The sequence below is a fragment of the Physeter macrocephalus genome, chromosome 1 (assembly GCF_002837175.3).
Source record: "Physeter macrocephalus isolate SW-GA chromosome 1, ASM283717v5, whole genome shotgun sequence".
Lineage (NCBI taxonomy): Eukaryota > Metazoa > Chordata > Mammalia > Artiodactyla > Physeteridae > Physeter > Physeter macrocephalus.
Window position 1 is genome coordinate 83,276,216 of NC_041214.2, and position 25,398 is coordinate 83,301,613.

Consider the following 25,398-nt stretch of genomic DNA (forward strand, 5'->3'; position numbering starts at 1 on the left):
TTGGTTTATATTTTAATTATATGTATAGATTTCAAAATATATGAAATTGCTTTACATATTTCCAATTTAGGTAAATGGTAGCATGGCATATGTATTGTTCCAGAGCTTCTAATCTCTCCTCAAATCTGTTTTTTAAATCCTTGCATATAATTACACATAACATTCAGGTCATTTGTTTTGAACAGTAGATAACACCTATATTTAATTTATTTGCATAAAGTCCATAGTATGAATTTACCTCATTAGATCAATCCATTTCCTCTTGAGTAGGGTACTTGAGTTGATTCGTTTTTTTACTACTATATAAAATGAAGCTATGAACTTTCAGATACATGTCTCCTTATAAACTTTGGCCCAGTTTTACTTAATTGTGAGTCTGTTTTTGAAATTTTATTTATCAGAGTTATTTAAATGTTCCAAATGTTAATCTGTCTTTATTATATCTGTTGAAAATATATTCCATTTTAATTTGGTTTTTATTGTAATTTGTTTATTGTATTTATCATGTAGAATTTTTCAATTTTGATATAGTATAATTCGTTAATTTTTTCCATGAGATCTACCTTTTGAATCTTGCTCAAGAAATCCTTACATATCATAGGACATAAAGATAGTCTCCTACTGGAACTGTGGTGTTTCTGAAATTTTGAATTGAATTGCTTTTAGACACAGCACATTCTCTCTTGCTCACCACAAATCCCACCAGGCCTTAGTCTCTCATACTTAGTCAATTTAACACATTTCCCCTTAGGTACATGAGGTTGTAGTCTGTGGATTAGAGAGTCAAAGAATAAAGTTACACAAACAGATTTTTCAGACTTGGGTTAGAGTTAAATTATGATTATAGCTGTACAACCCCAGTCTAGGTTTCCATGGAAATGAAGCCTTGATAGAATTCATTCTGGGAGATTGACAGCTTCTATTAAGTATTATATAAGTTTTGCAGAGGTGCACTCCAACACATAGAAGCTGAATAATTTGGTTTATTACCTGCCTATAACAAACTTTATAGACATTTTTGTTTTCTATCTTGCCAGTCTAATCAATGTTAACCCTGATGTGTATGACCCTTAGATGCTGGACTGGAGACTGGCAAGTGCACATTTTATCCTGGCTGTGATGTTGATGGCCTGGAGCTCAGGAAAAGTGCTCTCAGTGGATGTCACAACAGAGGTAATGGAAACTAGCTTAAAGGACCATACTTCTTTTATGAACATAAACCATTTTTACTACTGTCAGAAGCAGGTGTTGCTGACAAGTAGGGAGAAGGTTTGATAACACAAAAATCAAGTAAATAGGCATTTCTTTCTATGCCTTGTCCTCACCGTGGATTCAGAGAAAACCAGGTATCTAAATGTTAAAAAAAAAAAAAAAAAAAAAGCTGTAAGTAACAACAAAGATTTGTATTCCATAAACCAAAAACTATAGGAGAAAATTCATTATAATTTCAGCCATATTTATAATTGAATCAATTACATGAAGATGAAGTGCTTTTATGTGAAATTTGAAGTCGTTTACATCTCAAGATTTGAGTAGTTGGGCCAAAATTTTATCACTCTACAGATGTTTTCTTGCTGCCAAGACTAAACTACAAAGGAAAAGAAATGTGAGGACATCGCCACACAGAGAAAAGTTAATTTGGCTCATTTGATCTTAATAGAAACATACATTCTTTGTGCTTCTTAAATAACATAAAGTGAGAATCTGAAATGTGTTTTACTGAAGGACAAGTTTTATACAAGTTTTGTGAATTTTTCCTGATGATAAAGAATATCTTTAAAAAGAAACAAAAATCTACTTTGCATATATGCCAGTTGGAAGAATGAACACATAGTTTTTGGAAGAAGCTCTGAGAGGTAATAAAAGATCTCCAAAATTTGCCCTTGGAAGGTTTGCCTCCTGATCTTAAGAGTTTCTTTCTCATGATTATAACATCCTTCCCCTCTTTAGTTTCTATGCTGCCAAGCTAATGTAGGGAAGTAACAGAAGTTGAGGTTTTTTTAAAAGTGTGGACTTTGAACTATGAGTTACAAAGAGTTATAGAGATTTTTAATGTTTTTATATGGTGCAAGTAGTGTTTGGGGATAATTAACTTCATGGCAGTATTCAGGACAGAATAGAAAAGAGAGAGAGAGAGAGAGAGAGGGGATAAATTATACGGTGATTGAGAGTGTGCACTAAGCAGTGAAGAGGACGTGATATAAATTTATCCTCATGGGAATCAGAAAGAGCAGGGCAAGAGGGGTTTTCCAGAAAGAACTGGCCAGACTTAGAGCAGATTTCACTGGTTTAGGAAAGAAGGAGCTCAATGACTTTAGGTCTCAAGAGCTTTGAGGTGGATATAATATAAGTATTGCAAAAGAGAATTGTGTGAGTCAATGATGAAAAGTACTACAGTTTCATTTTATTGGGAAAAAAATGAAGGGAATAGAAAGAGAATAAGAGAAGTAACTCAAAAATAAAGACAGGAAGTGAAGAAAAAGAGTCTTTCCCAGACCAAGAGTCTGGCAAGAATGTGACTAAAGGAGGAAAGGGAAGAGATCCTTCTAGTTAACCCTTCTTCCCACAGGGGAATAGTCTCAGACTCTTGGAAAGAAGTAGCATCCCCTGCACAACCAAATGACTCCAGACTGCTAGCAGGAGCATTTTCTGAAATGCTGTGATTGCGCCTGAGAAAAGAAGACAGACTTCACAAACTGGAAGCTTATACTTTTATGATTTGGATGACATGCCAAGTGGCAATATGTGTAAATAAACAAATAAACAAGAAATCTGACACGGGACAATAAAGTCCTTGGGATAGCTCTGACTCATCATAGGCACTCATTAATATTTGTTAGTAAATCACATGGGTGGAGATGGTAAGCTCCTTCGGGGCGCAGACTGGATTTTACTCATTTTTGTATCTCTTGGGTCTAACACAGGACCTGCACAGTGGATGTTTAGTGGCTTGAATCAGTAAGGAATGAAGGAGTGGTGAAAAGAAAATAACATGAGGTTTAGATTTTTTCAGAATTCATTCAATAAATATTCAGCAGAAATTTATTGAGTACTAACTATGAGCAAAATACTGGGATATAGGCATTGAATAGAGCAGATAAAAGACTAATTAGACATAGTCTTTGCTCTCAAGTTACTCACAATCTAATAGGCAATACAAATATATTGTAGCTAATCTAATACAAGGGAAAATGTAATGATTGCAGTGATGAAGTATATATAAAGTGCTTTTGCAGTACTAAGGAAGGATGCAGTTGTTACTGGGAAATAATCTGAAAGAATAATCAGTTATACTAAATTTTAGAGGCAGGCCTCCTTTAGAGGAGTTTACCCTTTTTTTTTTTTCCTTTGTGTGTATGTGTATGTGTGTGTGTGTGTTTTGCTTCCTTTTCATTTCTTTTGGATAAACCTCATCTCTATGTGTTTTTGTCCCCAAAAGACTTTCTCTCTGGATCATAACTCACGAGAAATCAAGGTTCATGACAGGCATGTCAGCTAAAAATAGCAAAAGCCAAATGCAGATGATTGTATGTATTTTCTTCTTGTTAATGAATGGAATCACCTTTCCTGCCCTATAGGCCTTTGATTCTAGAGTCTTAGATGTTCAGTCACCACCCACAGTCAAGGAAGAGAAATCAGCCCCTGATCTGGCAGCAAAACTCTTACTTCTTGATGAACTTGTGTCTCTGGAGAATGATGTGATTGAAACAAAGAAGAAAAGAAGCTTCTCTGGTTTTGGTTCTCCCCTGGACAGACTCTCAGCTGGCTCTGTAGATCATAAAGGTAAACAGAGGTAAGTGAACTCTTAGAGAAGGGACATTTTCGTTTTCTAATTCTTCCACTCTGGGTTCAGAAACAGAGAAGTCCACATTAAAAAAATACAGTGAAAACCTCGTAGGTAAACAGATTTAAAAGTGTCTTAGCTAATTTCTGAGTTTAATGGCATCATTTTAGAAATAATGTTTAGGGAGCAAAATAACTGCTACAGTATGCACTAATATTTTTGTCAAAATGTTTTCTGAAGAAGATTCTGTTGCATGTAAATATAAAGTAGCTCTTACAAGACATAACAGCATTTGGGAAGAAATGGGAAACGTGTGTCCTATGAGATAAATGTTCTGGTCAGTTGCATTTTCTATTTAATAAAGGTAAACACAATACCATTTGATTTTTACCCTTGTTACACAGCATTCCAAATGATGTGAATAAGTCCCCTCTCCTATGCCAAGAAGGCAGTGAAGAGCTCTCAGGACCTGGAGTCAGGACACATGTGTTTAAGTCAAATTTCTAAGCATTTCTAGCCATGTGACTTGTATAAGAATCTTATTCTCTGTGATCCTCAGTTTATTTATCTGGAAAATGGGGATAATTACTTACCTCTATAAAAATCAAATGAGTACTTTGTAAATGGTTAACTATTATAACAGAATTAGAGTAATTAAATCTCTCTTTAATCATTGAGTAAGTGTTAGTACTTTAAAGCAGTCATTCCAAACTTAATTCATCTTCTACCGCCTCAGTATCTGTTCCTCATGCTGTACATTTCACAGCCAGCAGTGACACAAGAGATCACCCAATTCCCCAAAGTCTGGAATTTGGGGAATTTACTAGGATCCCTTTTGCTCACCAGGATTCCATTTGCTTACTTTAAACATTCCATTATTCACTAAATTCTCTAAATCCTACTTGTGTTATATGTTTAATATCTCCAGAATATCCTTTTACATTAAGGCTTTCCTAATTCTGGCCTAAATCATCTTTTTGACATGTTTTCTTTCTCCAGTCTTTCCCCATCTCCACTTCCACCACCATCCTCACCCCTTTATTGGTGAATGCATCTTTTACTCTGCTTCCGGGGGATCATCTAACACAAAAATACAAGATAAAAAGCAAACTCCTTAAGGAAATTCTTTGAAAATTTTCATAATCTGGCACCTCTTTTCTTCCTGCACTCATTTCCACATCGTTTAGTCCAGTTTCACTTGGTTACTTGGCGTTCTAGAACACATCACTTTTGTTCCTGGTCCGTGACTTTGCTTTTGCTCGATGATTCTCATCAATACAGGATGCAATTTGCTAGACTTCTGAAAGATTCTCAAAGTTACACTAGGAAATAAAATCATCACTTTGGGACTATAATTTATCCAACATGTACTTGAGAAAAATACCACACATGTACACATGTATTTTGAAATTCAGATCGTATTCTAATTAAACAAATACTAGTTAGTTCCACTTATGTTCTAGGCACTGTGTTGGGCTACGGTGGAAAAAAGAAGGAAAATATAGTCTTTGTCCCTCAAAGAGATCACATACCAATAAGAAACAAAGAAATATTTATAACAAATTATAACACAAAGCAAGAAGAGAGGCAATTTTTAAAGAAGTTTATAGAAAGCCAAAGGTTAAGTGGAGAAAATATTGTGCCTTCTAATAAATACTATCTCTTTGATTCCTGGATCTTGCAGTACAGTCTACAAAATAATTTGAAAGTCAACATGTAAACATTTATGTAAATATTTATATATGAATTTATAATAGCATACATAGCATATACACCAAATATTTATTACATAAATCTTATAAATGTATATAATCTACATTGAGATTCCATCATAACAATTTCTTTAGGAAGTGTCATAAAGAGATACTATATTAGGAGATATAATCTATCTAACATAGCTTGGCTTGTAAGAAAAGGAAATTGGTAAGCACTTAGTCATTTGAACAGATTTTCACATATAAAGGCTAAAAATAAACTATTATAAGTGTGTAAAAAATTAGGGAATATTGTTCTCATGAGTATTTCCTGAGGAAGCTACTGGATGAAATTCTTCAAACAATCAAAATGACTGGAGAGGTAACATTATAAGAATTGGTGTGAACATAACTTTAGAATTAAAGTGTTATGATGATTACAAAAAAAAAAGAGTGCCATGTGTTATAGTTATGCAGTCTGACAATATAGATACAGCAAAGTATCAAGCAATTCAGGGACAGTAGGGGGAGCATATGAAATTTAGAATGAGTTTTTGATTGCTTCATGGCTATTAACTGAGCATAAAAGGATATTACAACAAATAGTTGCTTGCAGACATGGAGAAGAAGGAAAATGTGGAATTTTCTCTTTATAGAATTTGTACAGCTAAAGCAATGAAGAAACAATAGAATTAGTAGATGTAGAAATTCTCCTTTATAGAATTATTCCAGCTAATAAATGAAGGAGTGGTAGTATTAGAATGTCTCTATTTTGCAAACCCCAATGAAATGAGGGCTCTAGACAATGATTGTCAGTTTCTGCTAGCATCACAAGAGGAAAGACAGCGAGTCATTATATGCTCCCTGATGGAAGAACTCAACACTACCCATATAACAGAATTGAAAAAAAAAAAAATTTCTTGCCTCTAGTTCTACCTGCCAATTTCCAGGAAATATAGAAGACAAAGAAATGACTTCAGAAACATTATAGGGAAGCACAACAGCAATTCAGACTGTAGAAAACAGCAGAATAAATAACCTAGTTTCTTCAATAAATAATTTACAAAGATTTGAAGAAAAACAAGAGATGGAGGAGGGAAGGGATCCAAAAGATCAAAGTAGATTTAAGGGACTTATTAACTAGTCACAATTTTGGGGGGTTCTAATTCAAGCAATGGTCTGTTTAAAAATTAACATGTGTAAGAGATAATTGTGAATGTGCACTGTGGCTACTTAATGATTTTAAGTAATTATTGTCTCTTTTACATATGAAAATGGTACTGTGGTTACATTACAAATTAGATTTATTGTTATTTAAATATTTAGTTGTAAGTATTTGTCTGGGATTTGCTTCAAAATAATACAGGAGTGGGAATGGAATAAATGAAACAAGACCTACCATAATCAGTAATTGTTGACTTAGAATGATGCATACATGGGAGTCTATTATACTATTCTATTTTCGCCTGTGTTTGAAATGTTTCATAACAAATTAAAGAAATGAAATTAAACAATAAGATAAACAAGAGATTAGACTTGGCAGAAGAGTAAATACATTCACCATATGATAACGCTAAGAAAATGACTCAGAAAATATCACAAAGGTATGGAGAACAGAATGAGAAATTATAACATACAATTTAATCTAATAAGAGTTTAATGGTGATAAGTAGAAGAGAATCACTATTTAAAGAAATTATGGGTATTTTTTCAATAATTTTCCAAAAATGGTGAAAAAAGATGATTTGCCGAATTCCGTAATAACAGCAAATTTTGACCCAAATCACTAGTACTATTTTTGAAAGTTTAATTGGATTAAGAAAAATTATTCTGTTAAAAGGAAGTAAGGTAAGAGATGGCTTAAAGGCCTGAACATCCAGGGCATGTTCTTGGGATGACTAAATAGCATGGTGTAGGTTCAGTATCAACCTACAACCTAAGAAACAGGGTTAGAAATAAAATTGGGAAGGAGAGTTGGGACCAAACAGGGATGCTGTGTTAAGCAATAATTCATATTGTTGCCCTCTGGACTGTGCAGTACAAAACCTATATAATTTTAGTCAGTGTCTCTGGAACCAGATTGTGATGGTCCCATTGAGTGTTGTATAAAGAAATGATATTAGTAGTTAATGATCTTCAGAGGTCAAAACTGGTCTATTTTCTTTTGCCTTTTTCTCTACCTTTCCCTTCACCTCCAACTATTTCCAGAAGGTTGGAAGTGTTAAGGACAGCTAATGCATTTGCACAGAAGTTTACGCATGAGCTTGAAAAATTGAGGATTTACCCTAATCAAGACTCTATATTTTGTTTCATGACTGCAGTTAGAATACAGAGACTCTGCTCCTTTGTACTCTATGGCTTAACAACAAAGGTGACCTCCTATATCAGGATTGTTTTATTTAGCATTTATTTAGAATGACATATACAAATTAATGGTTTTCTTTTTTACATATAATTTATTTATGTCTTTTATACTTTTATTTTTGATAGTGGATGTTTTACCCCTTTGAATTAGATTCCAAGGACACTTCCTGTGAGATTTTCCTTCAGGATTCATTTTTTATTCAGGAATTCCTGTTCTTGGTCTTAAAGCAAACATTAAATTTGTCTATTAGAGATTTGGAAAACAATGGGAGATAAGTAATAGATATTGCATAATATATTTCCATACACATTCTTGAGTTTTAATTGAAAAATAATTTTAGATTTCTTTCAAAGTATAATGCTAACTCAATCAACATTAAATGTTAAATTTTTCTATCATCTGTTGCAAAGATATTTGAGAATCATTTAAATGTATATGATAAAGTCACAGGACTAAAGTGAATGTTCTCCTACATTTAGTAGCAAGAATACACAGTTTAGAGTTTTGCAACTATTTTATTAAAAGATTTCTAAAAATTATAGTAATTTTGCTTGGGAGAGCTGTACATAATGTTATTTGCTGTTCTTTGATTACATTATATGAGTTAAGACCTCTGGTCCTTTAGTCCAGATAGCTTTACTACTTCTTTACTTGCTTTTGAATTATTCACAAGGCCAGGATTATCTTGTTACCTTACTATGCATGAACGTATACAAAACACTTTCTTTGTTGCTTACAAACACTTGTGATGTTCATGTATATGCCATCAATTTTTCTCCTTCTCAGGGCATGCATTTTCTATTTTCTCATACTCACTGAGAGAAGGTTATAGGTCTGAGATCCATTTTCCACACTGTAGCCCAAAGATTTCACCCATCACTAAATCTAGGAATTCATAAGCTCTTTCTGTGTCGTGGGCCACTGTGGACCCCTTCTCAGAATATTGTTTTTAAATGGACAAACATCATGAATTCAACGGTTACTAATATATAGAAACAGAATTATCATAATACTTAAAATGAATTTGTAATATGACAACATACATGCTTCTTTATTAATGCATAAAATAAGATCTAAAAGACATGTCTAAATAACAATAAATTCAAGTAGTGCTTAACATAAAAACAACTTCAAAGTATCTGTAATGACAAAAATGTGATCCAAATGTATCTGTGATTTCTACTGTGACAAGGGTTTACTTACTACTAACATCATTGTGATTTGTTCTCTACGTTCATAACTGAAACAAATGCTATATTTCAATTAGAGGATAATGAGACTAAAGGTGTAACATTTCCCATCCATGTTTATGGATCCTTGAATTACATGACCCCAGATTTTAAAACTCTGTCTCACACATATGAAATGCATTATTTTATTTTCAATTACTATAAAATATTCAGAAAAGAAAAATTTTAAATTCTGCTTTTGAAAAGGTCCATAAGAGATGGAAATGTGAAGAATGAATGAACAGCTAGGGAAAAAGAAAAAAGAAAACAAACAAACATAAAAAATACCAGGGCAAAGTCCATGTCAGATCATCATAAAATGAAGCAAAGAACCATCTGTTGTTTCCTATTTCATATCATATTTAACATTTTTTTCACCTGAATATGACACTAGCTTCATTTTCAATTGGATGTGCAAGTTACTTTAATTCTCAGGGCAGGGTTATCTCAACTATGCTTTGAAGTTCAAAATATTTCTTCATTCGGTTCACTTGTTTAAATCCTGAAGTTAATGGTCATTCAGCTTATGAAAAATAAAAGGAAGCAGCTATGACCATATCCCTAGCAAAATCATATCTACTATTTGAATGACACTTTAATATTTGAAGGTATTGGAATTTTTCTAAAGGGTGGTTTCTCTCACTTCTTCACACAACACTGAAAATGCCTTGTAAAATATTAACAAAAATAATAATACTTTATATCTGAATTTAATTAGGATAATCATTTTCACAACTGTTATTGTTTTAATTCTCCCATTAATATTTTGAGATCAGCAAAGCAAGTAATATAATTGTGGCAGTCAGGGTTCCTGTAGGAAACAGGCAGGAAACAGGAAACATTTGAAATAGGAAAATTTGAGAAGGATTTAGACACAGGAAGACTATTTACAAAAGGCTGGGTAGAAGCAAATCATAATGGATGGCACAACAGCCCAGGACCCTGGTCTGAAGAGTCAGATGCCTTGGGAGAAGCCGTGACCTTCAGTTAGGAGGAAGTGATCTTGCAAGGAGGCAGCGAGGGGAAAATTATCCTGACTTCACTTCCTCTCTCCTTCCAGTCTCTCCTGCCAAGGCTGCCCATGAGGCCTGTCCCAAACCAAAGCCAGGGAGCACAGGCACTTTTCTGGGATCCAGAGAGGTTAGTTTCCTGGACTGAAAGTAGGGTGAGAAAAGTCAGAGAGTGTACCTGGAGAACAGATGAAAGACAACCAACTCAGTTATATACATTCTATAGATTCAGGCCAATAAACACTTTGCTCTCTAGCATTGTTATTATAACCACTTAATTGAAAGAGAAGACTCCATAGAACATAATTAGAAAGGCAACTTTATCCCTCACCCACATGCATTCAAACCCATTCAGTAGGAGTTGTTTCCTATCTCTTGGGTAAAAACACAGGCAGGTACTATAACTCTACAAGTCACACTGAAATAATAAAAATTTGTCTCATCACTTTTATTAGAAAAACAATCATATTTCAGTAATTAAAATAAAAAAAATAATATGTTTTAGCCCAAACTATGAATATTATTAAAGTTTCTCCTTTTCAAGCTGGAAAGCTGCACTGGGAAGAGATTTGTGGTCAGTTTGTCCTCACCCCTTCCTCTACCACACTGGGCTGCCTTATGTCTCCTCCAGTATTGGGGATGTGGGTGCAGAGAAGTAAAGAAAAGTCTTACTTGACTGATGCTATCATGACTTGACTTTTGTGCTCTCTGGACTCAGTAAATGCTCAAAGATGACTTCTCACCATGGGCCATTATGCGGGGTCACTGCATAACCCCCATAGGGGACATTGACATAAATACCTTGCCTCCAGCAACGCTTCTCTTTCAGCAGGTCAGTTTTGCTCCTCACCTTTATCCTACCCGCTCAGTTTCTTCATTTGACACCACCAGCAGCATCCTGGTGCCTCACCAATAACCCCTGGCCAAAAGCCCTTCAGGGAAATTTCCTTCTATAATTAGCCTAGGCCAACTCTACCCACATGCTCGCTCTACATCTGTTCCACAGAAAACCCACATCCTTTACTCTGGTCACTGAAAAGTAAAGCTGTTGCTTATATAACCATTTCTTCACTCTGGCATGGAGCCAGTTCTTACAGCATCCTACCCTTTAGATTTCATAGTCTGTTCTGTGAGGTCTACCCTGCTTCAATGAGTATATGTCAAGCTTTTCTTGAAGCCCTTTCTCTATATGAAAGAAGAGGGAAATGTCACTGTTCTCCAAAAACTTGCTCCAGAGAAATTTTCCTTCTTTACCTATTCAATATCAATCTTTTTATTGGATTAAGGTTGAGAAAATTAGTTTGTAACAACCTCCTTTACAAATAGTGCATAATTCTAGCACCTTACTTTGGAAGGCAAGAGAAAATACCACTGTTTTTTTTTTTTTCCCCTTCAACTTTTCTAGGCCACAGCCAAAACTGAGATAGAAAGAATCCCGTTTTAACATTCTGATACACTGGGTTTTTTTTTATTCCTAACACCCTAAGAAGATATTAGCCCCATTTTATTAGTATATTTTCACAGATATAAAATGATTTCCTTGGCATAATGTAGCTAGAACATCAAGTTGTTGAACTCCAAGTCCAATGACTTTCCACTGAAATAAGCTTCTTATGATAAAGAAATTAAAGTTATATGTGAATAAGGCACTTATCCAAGGCCAGGAAAAGTGAGATTCACTTAGAATGCATGCATTAAATAAATCATTTGAAAAACTGTACCAACGGTATATGTGTTTCTATCCAAAGCCAGACATAAGGTTCAGACTAAAGTTGAGAATAGCAATTCCAACTTCAATTTGTCAGATATGATTGCGCTTCTTGATGACCATGCCAAAGATTAAAGGTGAAAATCCTAACATTTCACCTTTCTACTTCATTGTGAAGCAATGTCACAGGCTGAGGCCAACCTAGGTATCTCATGATTTTTGCTACTTTTTTCCAGCACTTAATTGTTAATACCCAAAGGAGGTAGTTCAAAATGGGCTCCATTTCATAGTGAAGAACACAAAGAAAGGATTCAGAATGTGGTGCCCTATTTCCATGTTTCTTTCCTCATATTTAAAAGCCTGTCTGTACTATAGGAAATGCCCTTGAGCATTGATCTTGGGTCATTTTTCCCAATAATTGTTCTTTACTGCTTGCCTCTTATACCCCAGCTCAACTCCATGGTAAAGTTCCTTTACCTTTTCTCTCTACCCTAACTCATATATGAAGGTTTAAAACTTTCTCCTAAAAGGGATAATACTTGATTCCATATATGGGCTTTGAAATGTACATTACCTACTCCCCCAAAAAGAAAATTCTAGAAGACATTTTTGTGTAAATTCATTTGCTGGATAGAAGTTTTGAGTGTCATCAGACCCTCAAAGAGGCTCATGAGCCAAGCAAATGAAAATCCTTTCTGCCTAATGCTACAGCTCTATAGTAGTTTCCAAATCAAGCATGCCTGGGTTACTTTACAGTGAACCCTTTAAATCTCATTTTTTGATTCCAGTGCTCCTGGTTTGTTTCTGAATGCTTGTTCATATGGCCCTTTCCTTGGGATAATACTACAGAAGCTGACATTATGCCTAGTCAGCGCCATCATCATAAGTTTAATAGAATCTATTTAACATTGAATTACCACTTTTGAGACAGAACTCCGAAAGTCATAAGTCAACTGTGTGCTAATGAAGTAGCAGTTTCATTCATAATTCTAAACATATCCCATTTATTTAGTCATATTTCTCAGCCTCGTGTTTCCATGTAGAGAAACTCCAGTTAAGGAAAGACTGGCCCCAAGACCCACCACTTTATTCACTCCTTCTCAAAGGAGAAGTAATCACGTACTTGATAGGTCAGTGTGCGAGGAGTAGTTGAGCATGTTCAGCTCATCCCTTTTCTTTCTGTTTTTATTTGATAATTATGACTAATTGTGTAAATCTGTCTAATCCTCAGAGGAGATGTAAGAAAGTCATTTAAATGCAAATTAAAGTCTTATTCTACATTCAGCTTAATCAAAATGACATTTTGATTTCTCCGCATTGATCATTCATATCTTATTTCTGTATTGTTTCTGAAGGTGGACTCAGGAAAAAAGGCGTTATGTACTGGCCCCTAAAAATTACATCATCACTCAGACTTATTGTGGTCCTTCATCAGAACATTCTGGAATTTGAATTTGAAAGCCTAATTGTCTCTTTTAAATTTAAACATGACTGTGGACTTTATTGATTTCTCTTTTCATTCTTTACAGGGCCTTGCTGAGTCTCCTTCATTTTACTCTGTCTCATACATTAGTTTTTCCAAGCTCATATATTTATATCTAACTTCCTATAGTCATTTATTAATTCTGTAATTTTAAATTGTGGTAACCAATATTGCAGGACTCAGGGGTCACCATTTGTTTTATTGTTTTCATATGCCCCATAAATTCTTCCTGGAACCCCCAAACTTGGCTGTGATCTCTTCTCTTGTGGAATCCCAAAGCACTTTGAATCTTACCGTATTAGATCTCTATTGCTATGCAAACAAGTTACCCAAAACATAGCAGCTTAAGACAATAATAAACCTTTATGTTCTCACTCAGTTTCTGTGCATCAAAAATCTAGGAAAAGCTGGCCTGGGTGATTCTGGTTCAGAGTTTCTCCCAAGGTTACAGTGAAGAAGTTGGTCAGGGTTGCAGTCATCTGAAGGCTACATGAGGCCTGGGGATATCCATTTCCAAAACTGCCCACTCGTAATGCTGATGACAGGAAGTCTCAGTCCCTCACTAGCTGTTGGCAGAAGACCTTAGTTCATTGCCATGTAAACCTCTCTATAGGGCTGTGAGATGAACTTAGGAAATGTCAACTGACTTCCCCTAGAGTGGGTGATCCAACAAAGCAAGGCAGGAGCTGCAATATTTTTCATTACTTAGCTTTAGAAGTCATTTCCACAGTATGCTATTGGTTACAGAGGTCAGCCCTGTTCAATGTGGAAGGAGACTGCATTATAGTAGAATTATTGGGGTTTATCTTGGAGCCTGGCTACTATACTCACCTAAGCTTTAAAGTATACTTATTTAATTCTGTGTTTTACTCATCTAAATTACTGAACTATTTAAATGAATATTCTCTGTTAGCCATTACTATACTTTCCCTTTTTGCTGTTACTCAATGTTGGTAGAGCTGCATGCCCTTCTTGAAAGGGGCCAAGCATTTTATTGTCCCTTTAAGATGTAACAGCAAATCAGACTATTGTTTTTAGGGAACACCCTCCACACTCTGATTCTTAAGTTTCTTTCCTTGGAACTCAAAACAGTAAGCAGGATCAAAAAAAATTGTTGTGTATCCTACAATTGGGGGAAAAAATGTTTGAGTTCACATGAAACAACTATTTAAATTAACTAAGTATCTGTTCACAAAATAAGCCTTAAAATTTTTAAATGCTTGGTTATCTTACAGAACATATTCTCAGACCATGACATAATTAAATAAGTAACAAAAGGATACCTAAAAAAGAAGGTACAGTTCTCAGCTCATTTCATGAGAATAGGATTATCTGGACACCAAAACCATGTGTGGAGAGAACAAGAAAAGAAAATTACAGGACAACTTCATTAATAATTATAGATACAAATTCCTACCAAAAAAATCAACAAAACAATTCTAAAAATATATCAAAACAATAATACACCAATATCATGTTGCGTTTATCACAAAAATACAGTACAATGTTGATTTGCTTTAGAAAGTCAAATAATAGAACTAATAAATTGAAGAAATAAAGCCATATCATCTCAAAAGATGCAGAAATAGCATTCAATAAAATTAAACATCTATTCATGATCTAAATCACCAGTGGACTAATAACAGAAGGGACCTTTTTTAACCAAATAAGGGACTCATATTAAAAAATCCTACAACATATATTCTTAAATGATAAGCAACAACAAATCCAATAAATTATTGAAGGTCTTTATGGAGAAAATTATAAAGATATATGAAAAGGCATTAAAGATAAACTAAATAACTGATCTTGGATAGTAAGATTTAATATTATAAAGATTTCAATTTTCTCCAACTTGATTTATACCTTAGATTCAATACAATTCCAGGTAAAACTGCAAAAGGATTTCCAATGAAACTTGACAAGGTGAATCTAAAATTTATGAATAATTAGGTGTGAATATAGAAAAAAAAGGAGAAATATGACCCCTATGTCACTCCATAAATAACAAATAATTTTAAAAGGTTTAAAAATATGTGAAAGGCAAAACTGCAAGAGGTTTTAGGACAACATAGGATAATATTTTCGTAACATTAGAGGCGATTTAATGAATAAAATGTAAAAATATTGATAAATTTCAAAACAAAATTAAAGATTTTCATAAAAGACACAATAAAGAAGATTAACCACAAATGGGAAAGGATATTTGCTCATAACTGACAAGGTCTAATATTCAGAGTATAATAAATTCTCCTACAAATCAATATTTAAAAGAAAAACAAACCAATAGAAAAACAGGCAGCAGACTTAGGTACTTCCAAAAGAAGAAATCCAAGTGGCCAATAAACAAAGGGAAAGGTGAGCAACTTCATTAGTATTCACGGAAAGCAAACTAAGAACACAATGAGATACAACAACAAATGCACTAGATTGGCAAAATTAAAAGTCCACAGTGGGAGGGTTGGCATAGATTTGAAACAATAGGAACTGTCATACACTGCTCTTGGGTGTGTAAATTGGTACAACAACTTTGGAAAACAGTCTGGAACTATGTAATAAAATTAAGTATAGGATAACTAGCAATTCTACTTCTAAAAATTTACTGTAGAGAAATCCTTAAATGTGCATTACAAACATGTGTAAGAAAATTTCTAGCTGAACAGTACATAATAATGAAAAAAAAACAAGAAATGCCTCAAATTCCCATCCATGGTAAAATGTATTAATAAGCTGTTGTATATTCATTATTCATACAATGAAATACCATACAACACTGAACATAAAAGAACTACATCTACACATGACAACATGCACAAATCTCAAAACACACTATTTGCTGAAAGAAGTCAAGAAGTATTCATACATTTCTTTCAAATAAAATTCTAGAGCCATCTAAACTAACCAAGAGACTTTTGAACAAAACATATAGATTATAAAGAAAATGAAGGGAGATATTAGATCAAAATTCATCCTACAGATTACCTCTGGGGCGAAGTCATGGGAGAGATTCAACTTGGGTAGAAGAAAACTGAGGACTTCTAAAGTACTGGTAATATTTTATTTCTTAACTTTGTGCTACCAATAGGGATGTTTATTTTATTTTTTTAAACTGAACATAGGTGAATTTATAGACTCTTTGGTATGTATGAAGTGATTCTAAATAAAAAGTTTAAATATAAGTTTTCTAACAGTTGTTTTAGAATGGTGAACATCTTTAGAAATTGAATTATCAAAGAATATAAATTTTAAAGAAAATCCTATTTGGCTCAGGAAGTCTGTATTTTAGTCTGAAGTTTAAAATTATATTTAAAATAATCCATCCTCCTTATATTACTTTAATAGATATTCTGTATGCTTAAACTACTTTCAGAATATTTTAGAATGGAAAAGGTGGGTTGTTTTAAATGGATATATAATATAAGCCATGTCACACTGTTATTTTGTCACAAGAGGGACTAGATAGTCAGAAAGTACGGTTTTCCCTTTTGGTCTTAAAAATATTTTTCTACTTTAACATTTATGTTTTATACACTGTGTATTACTGTCAGTATATATGCTGTAGATTGTAGTATGGTTTTATATATTTCATATCAGCAAAAATGTTAAGAGAAATGCTAGTTTACCATTTTACTTCTGAATAGATAGAAACTGTGTAGAAATTATTTAACTTATTAAGGTATTGTTGTTTTTCGGTAAGTAGAAGTAATAAATAGAATCCAAGTCAACATCCTCTGGTTGCTAATACTTTTTGGATCAAATCTGGGGGAAAGAAAGGAAGGAAAGAGTAGGGAAGAAGGAAAGAGAAAAAGTTTATTTTTGCTTTTTACCATACCACAACTCCCTCTAGTTTACCTGAGCAGGAAAAGTAGATTAACTGTAGTAAAGACAGAAAAAAATGTTATTTTCATTTATTTTACCTTGACTTTTGAAAATATACATTGGTAGTATGGACCAATAAATGTTCTGTTCTAATTTATAATGATGCATGAAACCATCATACTTCTCTTTAAAAAAGTAAAAGGATTATTTTTTGTGACACTATCCATTCTGCAGAAGCTTTGGGAGGTCAGTTCACATGAGAGGCACTACTCTTTTCCCAGGTGCCATTTCCTTCCTCTTCTCATCAGTCCTTTGAACACCTGGAAGGGTCTGGTTTCTCACTTCTTCTTCTGTTTGTCTGGGACTTTCCCTGAGCATTTTCCTCCATCCCAGGATGGCTTCTACCTTACCCCTTCCTTGGAGTTATAACGGGGAGTTGTCCATGAAGGAATTTAAGGGCTCAAGGAATAAAAATCACATCAGCTTAATGTTTTTATGTCTTAACCATTTATACTCAGAAATCAGCCCTAAATCATACAGACAAATGTATTCCATTTTTTAAATTTCTATGGTAATAAATTACCACAAACTTCTGGACTTAAACCAACACAAATTATATTATCTTACAATTGTGTATGTCAGAAGTCCAGGATATCCTCACCAGTCACCAAATACCATTCTAGACCAGTGGTCCCCAACATTTTTGGCACCAGGGACCAGTTTCATGGAAGACAATTTTCCCACAGTGGAGATGGTTCAGGCAGTAATGCAAGCAATGGGGAGCAGGAGACGAAGCTTCGCTAGCTGGCCCACCCCTCACCTCCTGCCATGCGGCCCAGTTCCTAGCAGGTCCCGGACGGATACCGGTCCACGGCCTGGGCGTTGGGGGCCCCTGTTCTAGACAACTTTGATATGATTGATGGCTAGCTAGTGGGTGGCCCCTAAAATTCCTTCTGTATGCTGCTATGGGATTTATCTTTCACCTAGTCTACCAGCAGGATACAGAGGAAGTCAAGAGATTAGCAGGCTGTGCTCCTTCTTGGAGGCTCTAGGGGAGAATTCATTTCCTGCTCATTTTAAGATGTTGGCAAAATTCGGTTCCTTTTGGTTGTAGGATGTAGGTCCTCGTTTTCTTTTAAGAATGTCTAGAGGCCACAGCGTTGCTTGATTTGTGACTTTCTCCTCCACCTTCCAGACTAGCAATGGTGGGTTAGGTCCTTCTCCGATTGCAGCTCTCTGACCCACTTTTCTTCAGTCATCGTCCACTTTTAAGGACTCCTCTGACTACACTGAGCCCACCCAGATAATCTAGGATAATCTTCTCATCTCAAGGTTTCTATTACTCCCATCTGCAAAGTCCCTTTTGCTATGTAAGGTAAATCATTTACAGATTCTATGGATTATGACACAGACATCCTTTGTGGTGGCAGAGGAGGAGTGACCATTATTTTGACCACAAGGAAAATACTGCTTAAGTGAGGCATCTGTAAATCTACTTATGTGAATAAAAATTATTTTAAAATATCATGAAGACATTTTTCTTTTTTTTCCAGCAGTCATTATTTATAATTACATCCAAAGACCTAAAGCACAACTGATATGCAAAGTTTCCTATGACTCTTGACCATTCACTCTATGCTAATTTTATAGCCCAATATGTTTCCCAATTGAATGTCAAGTTGAAAAATATGTAGTCAATTTATTATCATGAAATCCAGAAGAGCAAACAATAGGTACCACTTAAGAGGGTGTGATTTTCAGAAACTTGAAGAATGGAGGCAGAGGTATGGATAGGTGAAGGATAAGCATTAAGTTTTTTTTTTTCCCAGATTTTCCCATATTGGTCATACTGTTGTCTAAGAGACAGTCCTATGAGATCATACATACAATGCTATCTACATTGACTAGCAAAACGAAGGGCCAACCCAAGAAGGAAGATAGATGTGAATCAGCAGAAAAGAAGGCTGAATTAGATTAAAAATAATAACAATTATAATAACATGGGTCTATTCCTACCAATATCATTTGAGGGTAAGCTCCCCATCAGGTTCACTTCCTATTTTTATCATTCTTGTATACACAACACTAAGCACAGTACCTGGCATATTGAACACATTAAATAAATATTAATTATCTTCAAATTAATTGTTTTAATTAGAATTAAACAATATTTATAAAATTTTTATGTGCAAGATACAGTAATAAAAGTCCCTCATGTTTCCATTGTTCTCTATACTTTTCAGAGCTTTTTAAATGAATTATTTACCTAATAATGATATGAGGAACATTGATAAGACCTGGTAGTTAAGGCAAAAACTTGGCATCAAGAAAAATGAGAGAACTTTGTCCTCTACTATTCGTATAATATTAAATCCTTGTCATGTAACTGGCTCGTTTGTGGGTTCGAAAAGTTGCTAGGCGTTTGCAGATGCCTGCTCCCTTGGTTTGGGTAAAAACTCAGGGCTTGTGAACAGTAAAAATATTTTTAGAAAAAAGTTACCTAGATAAATAGGCATCACTCCCATCTGCTGTAGCCCATGTGACACTATTTAAGCAGGCAGTGACATGCTGAAGAGCAGGAAATAGTTTTTAACCTGGAGGTCCCGGTGCTTAGCGCAGCTTCTCAGATAAAATACTAAGTGAATGTAGGAGAAAATGAGAAACCTGCAGCGTTATGGTAGCAGAGGCATTTGAGCGCCTACTGTAACCTAGGCCCTGAGCCACACTCTACAAGGTTTCATTTAATCCTCATCCAGCATAAGAGGTTGTGGGATCTTAGTTCCCAGACCAGGGATTGAACCCAGGCCCTCGGCAGTGAGAGCGCAGAGTCCTAACCACGGACTGCCAGGGAATTCCTTCAAAGGACAGTATAATCTTAAGCAAAGGTAATGCCGTTTCTCCAGTGCTTCAATCAGCCTGGGAAGAGTCTGCTCATCACTGATATCCAAAATTTCACAGGATGGCAAAGGTGGAAAACTCTGCAAAACCACTTCTGAAACCAGTGGTTCTGTACTGAGTTATTAAAAATAATAAAAAGTTACACAGGAGAGAAAGAGTTATTCAAACAAGTTTAACACTGTGATAAGAGCCCCAGTCCAGTTAACATTGTACCTTGTTGGGCTGTCATAATACTTCCTTAAAAACGTGTTATAAAGAAGGAAAAACGAAAAAAATTTATAGTATATAATAAATGTCACTTATAAAAAAAAATCCTTGTCAATCTGACAGTACTTAATTATAGGTTTTTGAAAACAAAGACTATTTCTGACTTATTGATCCCAAGACAGCCACAAAAGGAATCATACATAGTAGGTACACAGTAAATGATAATAGGAAAAAAACCATATATTTTTTTTTGTAGTTTTTATTCATTTTTAGTGTTTAAATTATGTAGTATAATACTGAAGATATAATGCAAGTAATTAGAAAGAACAAAAGAAGCTATTGGAAATGTTCTGAAACAAACCTTTTTTAACTCTTTAAGCTGTTGAATATTGACGAAGTTGTCTTGTGAGGTAATTAGTTCATCACTGAGATTTTCAAGTGATGAGCTCTATCATTGCTGGTCAAAAATTGAAGCAGAAATTCTTACATTTGATGTGAGAATTAACTTTAAGACTCTTTCCTATTCCAAAACTATTTGACTGCTGGTAATGTTCTATTTCTTTATCTGGGTACTTATTGTGCTTATAATCTGTATATGTCTCATATTGTTCACTTATAAAATACTTATCCTCTTTTCCGTATGTATATTATGTCGATAAAAAGCCTAACAAATCTGTAAGTCAACTCCCTTCAGCTGTGAGATGTCACTTATTTACATAGCCTTCTTAGCTTCTCCCTATTTCTATCTTCATTAAAAAGACTGAAAACGTCTTTTAATTCCAAGGCCAGTGTATATTATGCATTCACAGCTCTGGGACCTCTTCTGTTAGGATTTTGACTTGATAGCACTAAGTGATGGCAATAACAAATCAAATTAAAATGTTTCTTTTTAAAGAGATAATTTATAGAACATACAAACTATAAGGCCTCCTGTAGGATTTTTTTAACTTTATTTTAATAATGAAGTATTTTTTTCCCAAACAATATTTGAGTACATATAACAAACATAGACCATCACATACAAAGCTTCTCTAGGTAAAATCTGAGTGAAGACCTGAGAGGCACACTTACCCCACATTCAGTCTTGACATCAGCATCCTTTCCTCTCCCTCCTTCCCCAGAAGAACCATTCTAAGGGAGAGGTTGGGGAAAACCTCTGACCTAGTGCAATCTTCCTCAATTAACAGAGGACTACACCAAAATCTGAAGAGGGGAAAGGGACTTACCCAAACTAAACACTCAGCAGATTGTTATGCTGATAAGACCTGGCTTTTCATCTGGGCTGTTTGAGTTTGGATAAGTTATTTAATTTCTCTAAGCCTCAGTATCCTCAGATGTAAAATGGAGGTAGTCAAACCGACTCCAACAGATGTTGAATAGATAAGAGATAGTGTCTGATGCATAGTGGGTGCTGATGAAAGAGAACTATCACAGTTATTCCAACTCCAGAAGAAAGCCCCCAGATCTGCATGAAATAAAAGAGCAAAACTAATGATTGATAACTTGGACTTTAGCTTAAAAATGTTCTTTTTCACTTGTTTCAGGAAAGTAGTAGGTCATCCAAAAAGGCGATTTGGTATCCCCATGGATCGGATTGGTAGAAACCGGCTTTCAAATTCCAGAGGCTAACTGATTCCAATCGTGAGTACAATTTGAAGAAATATAATACCTGCAGGCTTTGATTAACATTTCACAATGGGCTAACTGATCCATCTTGGCTTGTAAATCCCCCTTTTGATTCCTTAGCTTATAAATTTGCTTTTTCAAACATTTCTGTACTTGATTAGTATATAGATGCTAAATAATTTAAATGACATTAAAAAAAACCATTCCTAGACCTACTTCACCCTAAAATAAAATATTTAGTTATTCTCCCAGACTTCTATGTAATTTTTGAATATTAATATGCAAAGATTAAAATTCTAATAAACAATAAATCACTTTCATAAATATAGATAAATGTGTAGCAATCCCTCTACTAGGAAGAAGACACAGTCTAGTGACAGACACAATTTTGTTGCTAATAAACTACATTACCAGAATTAGCATCATGAGCACAGGAGAGAGAATGGTGTCACAGAAATGGTATTAGCCAAGGAATCAGGACATATAATCCAAATCCTTGTTCTGTCATTCATTATCTCATTTCCATCAAGATACCTTATTTCTCTACAGCTTGTACATTTAGATAGTAACATAAGGGTATTGTAGAGATTAAATTAGATTCTTGTACTAGTCCCAGAATGTATCGGACACACAATACGTGCAAGTGATAACAGCTTATATTACAGTTCTGAAAATTAACTCTGTGCTGAGTCCTATACTAGTGCTATACATGCAGTGTTTAATTTACTCATCAGGTTCCATAAAGTAAGTACTGTTACTATCCCAACATCTTGAGAAGTAGTACAGTATAAGGGGTAAAAGTGCCAGGTAGAGAGGTCAGGCTTTTTGGGTCAAATCCCAGGTCATCTATCTGTTAGCTGTGGCAACTTGCTTAAACTCTAAAAACCTCTTTCATAAAATGAGGATAATAATAATTTCTACCACATTGCATTGTCCTGAGGATGAATGAACTGATATACATTAAGCACTTAGAATTGTGCCTGGCATGTGTTAAGCACTCAATAATTATTATTATTATACAAATAAGTGGAAAGCTTAGATATATTAATTAACCCACAATGCCACGTGGCTAGTAATTGATACAAGTATAATTCAATTCCAGAAAGCTTAAATTGTTAGCTTATATTTTAAACAATATATTTAATCACACATATTATGTGTTTTAAACACTGAATATTTGTTGCATATAAAATCTAGGTAATGTATTTTCTCCCAATAGGGCTTACAGAGGGTGCATTCTTCCTCGAAAATAGATAAGACAACCCAGAACGGTTTTGACAATTTCAGGCTACAGAGAGAAAACTCTGCTTTCCGCTTTTCTCAAGATAATCCTCAGACCAATGATGCTCCAAAAGCATCACATTAGCCTTGATCCTCTTTTAATTTGTCATGTCATTTTTTTCTCCTCATCAAATACTCTCAACCACAATGAAAAGTCAATATTTTACCTCGACTTTCTCATTCTCAGAATGACTTATTTAAAATAAATATTTTTCTCTGTGGAGTCGTTGATCAATGAAGTTAAGAAGTTACTGAATGTCCATAAATATGGGAGGACTTGCTGAATACAGCCAATATCACTGCCTTTTAAGCAGCATCATCTTCAAAACTCAGACTGAACTGTCTTTATATCTAGAGATATACCAAGTATGGTCACTCTTGGGGCTGTTGACAATCACCACATTATATTTGAGCAGGAACTAACTGCTATCAAAAATCAAGTAACTCCTTGAAATTAGGGCCACAATCCTGTAGTTTCTTGAAGTATTGAGAACGTTATGACACTGAGGTTAAAATAATAAAGTTCAGTTGGTTTCCACATGTATCCTATCACCTTTGCAACCCTTGATTATCACACATTTTAGTATTTCTGAATTCAACCAAAACAGGTTATGATAAAAAAAAATCATACAAGAAACTCATTTTTCCTATAAATTTTTATATGAAGTTTTAGACCATAAAAACTCCAGAGAGCTACTAAACTACAAAAAGGCCATTGAATTAACATAATGTTTTCTGAATCACTGTTGAGTGAAATCCAAATTAGTATATGATGTCCTTCACTTAAACTTTACAGAGTATCATGACAATCACTGTCCTTATTATTATAACCTCAAAAGAGTAATATCACAAAAAATATGTTTAGAAAAGAACTTAACGTCACGTATTTTCTCTTCCTTTTTTCAATCATGTGTGTTCACCTGCTCAACCATCGTTTCTATTCCTTACTTCCTGCTACTATCACCAAGATTTCTCAGACGTTTTTTGACTTCCTCATGTGAAGTTTCATGTTTTATATTTCTGAATAATAAAGGCCATCAAAATATATTTCTGATTTCCATTCAACTTTTCAAAATTATTTTTGCTATGTTATTTCTTATTGTCACAATATTCCCTTGAATTAAAGAGGAGATGTAATATGTGAATCATTTAATAGATATCTTGAGTCATTAAAAGTGTTCACATAATCATGCAGCTAAATCTTTTGAGATTCAAGAACATAAAGTCTCATTTAACCTAAATCTTTTTTTTTTTTTTAAACGAATGAGAACATGGGCTTTGAGAGGAAATTGATTTGCCCAAAATTTTACAGACTTTTGGACAAAGCAAGATCCAGGACCCAGACTCTTGACTTCTAAGCCAACATTCTCTTCATGACCCATAAGGCCTGTGTGCTAAACTGTTATTGCTAACTTCACTGATTAACCATTTCTTAAGGAAATAGAAACAGTATCTCAGACTTTATGGAAATCTTTGTTTCATTTCTGTGGGAGTTGACGTACACTCATTTGGAGCAATTTTATTTGTGGGTTTTCACCTTCTGGGTTTCAATATAAGTCTTCACACTAAAAATGAAACTTGTAGTAATCATGGAAGTTTTTCTTGGTTTGAAATCAAGTCTAGATACAGCTGCTGTGTGTTACTTAGTTTCCAGAACAAATGCTAATCTCTTCCCTGATAGGCATTTTGGAAAGGAAGATAATCTGAATTTTACACAATGTCCACCTCAGATCATTAATGTATTGGACCCAAGTTTTGAGTTTTTAATAGGCTTCAGTTCTAAGCAACTTGAATTAAGAGTGGTAAAGTTTCATAACTTCTCTAGATGCAATTAGCAAGTTCTAGGTCTCTGCCATTGAAATCAGGATGCCACTTGATGAAATGTGATAGAAATATGAACATTAATTGTGCTACCCCGGCTGCCACATGCCTTAAGACTTTTAATATTGTGAGGCAAATGTTGCTGTTTTATACTGACAATTTTTATTTTAGAACAATGTTGACACACTATCATTCAGATAAATTAACATAACTCTCAAATAACAGAAATATTGTGTTTAATTACCAGTATATGGTTGGACCCCTTAAAAAGAGCAAAATGTACAATAATTATCAACATGTTAATATAACAATAATTATTATATAACAATAATTATAATAATAATTATCAACATGTTAATATAACAATAGAAGTAGTAATCAGATTTTCTTTTTCTTTTTTTTTTGTTACAACATTTATTTTTAACATCTTTATTGGAGTATAATTGCTTTACAATGGTGTGTTAGTTTCTGCT

General features: G+C 34.3%; 1 protein-coding gene across 1 annotated transcript in view; it reads left to right on the top strand.

Moving 5' to 3' along the window:
* OSTN (osteocrin) overlaps positions 1–25,398 on the top strand; it is a 30,590-nt gene that overhangs the window by 3,020 nt on the left and 2,172 nt on the right. Inside the window, exons 2-4 of the mRNA XM_028485209.2 lie at positions 1,075–1,173; positions 3,579–3,793; positions 21,742–21,838. Of these exons, the coding sequence (XP_028341010.1) occupies positions 1,075–1,173; positions 3,579–3,793; positions 21,742–21,826 (399 nt within the window). The 3' untranslated portion in view covers positions 21,827–21,838. The remainder of the gene's footprint in view (positions 1–1,074; positions 1,174–3,578; positions 3,794–21,741; positions 21,839–25,398) is intronic.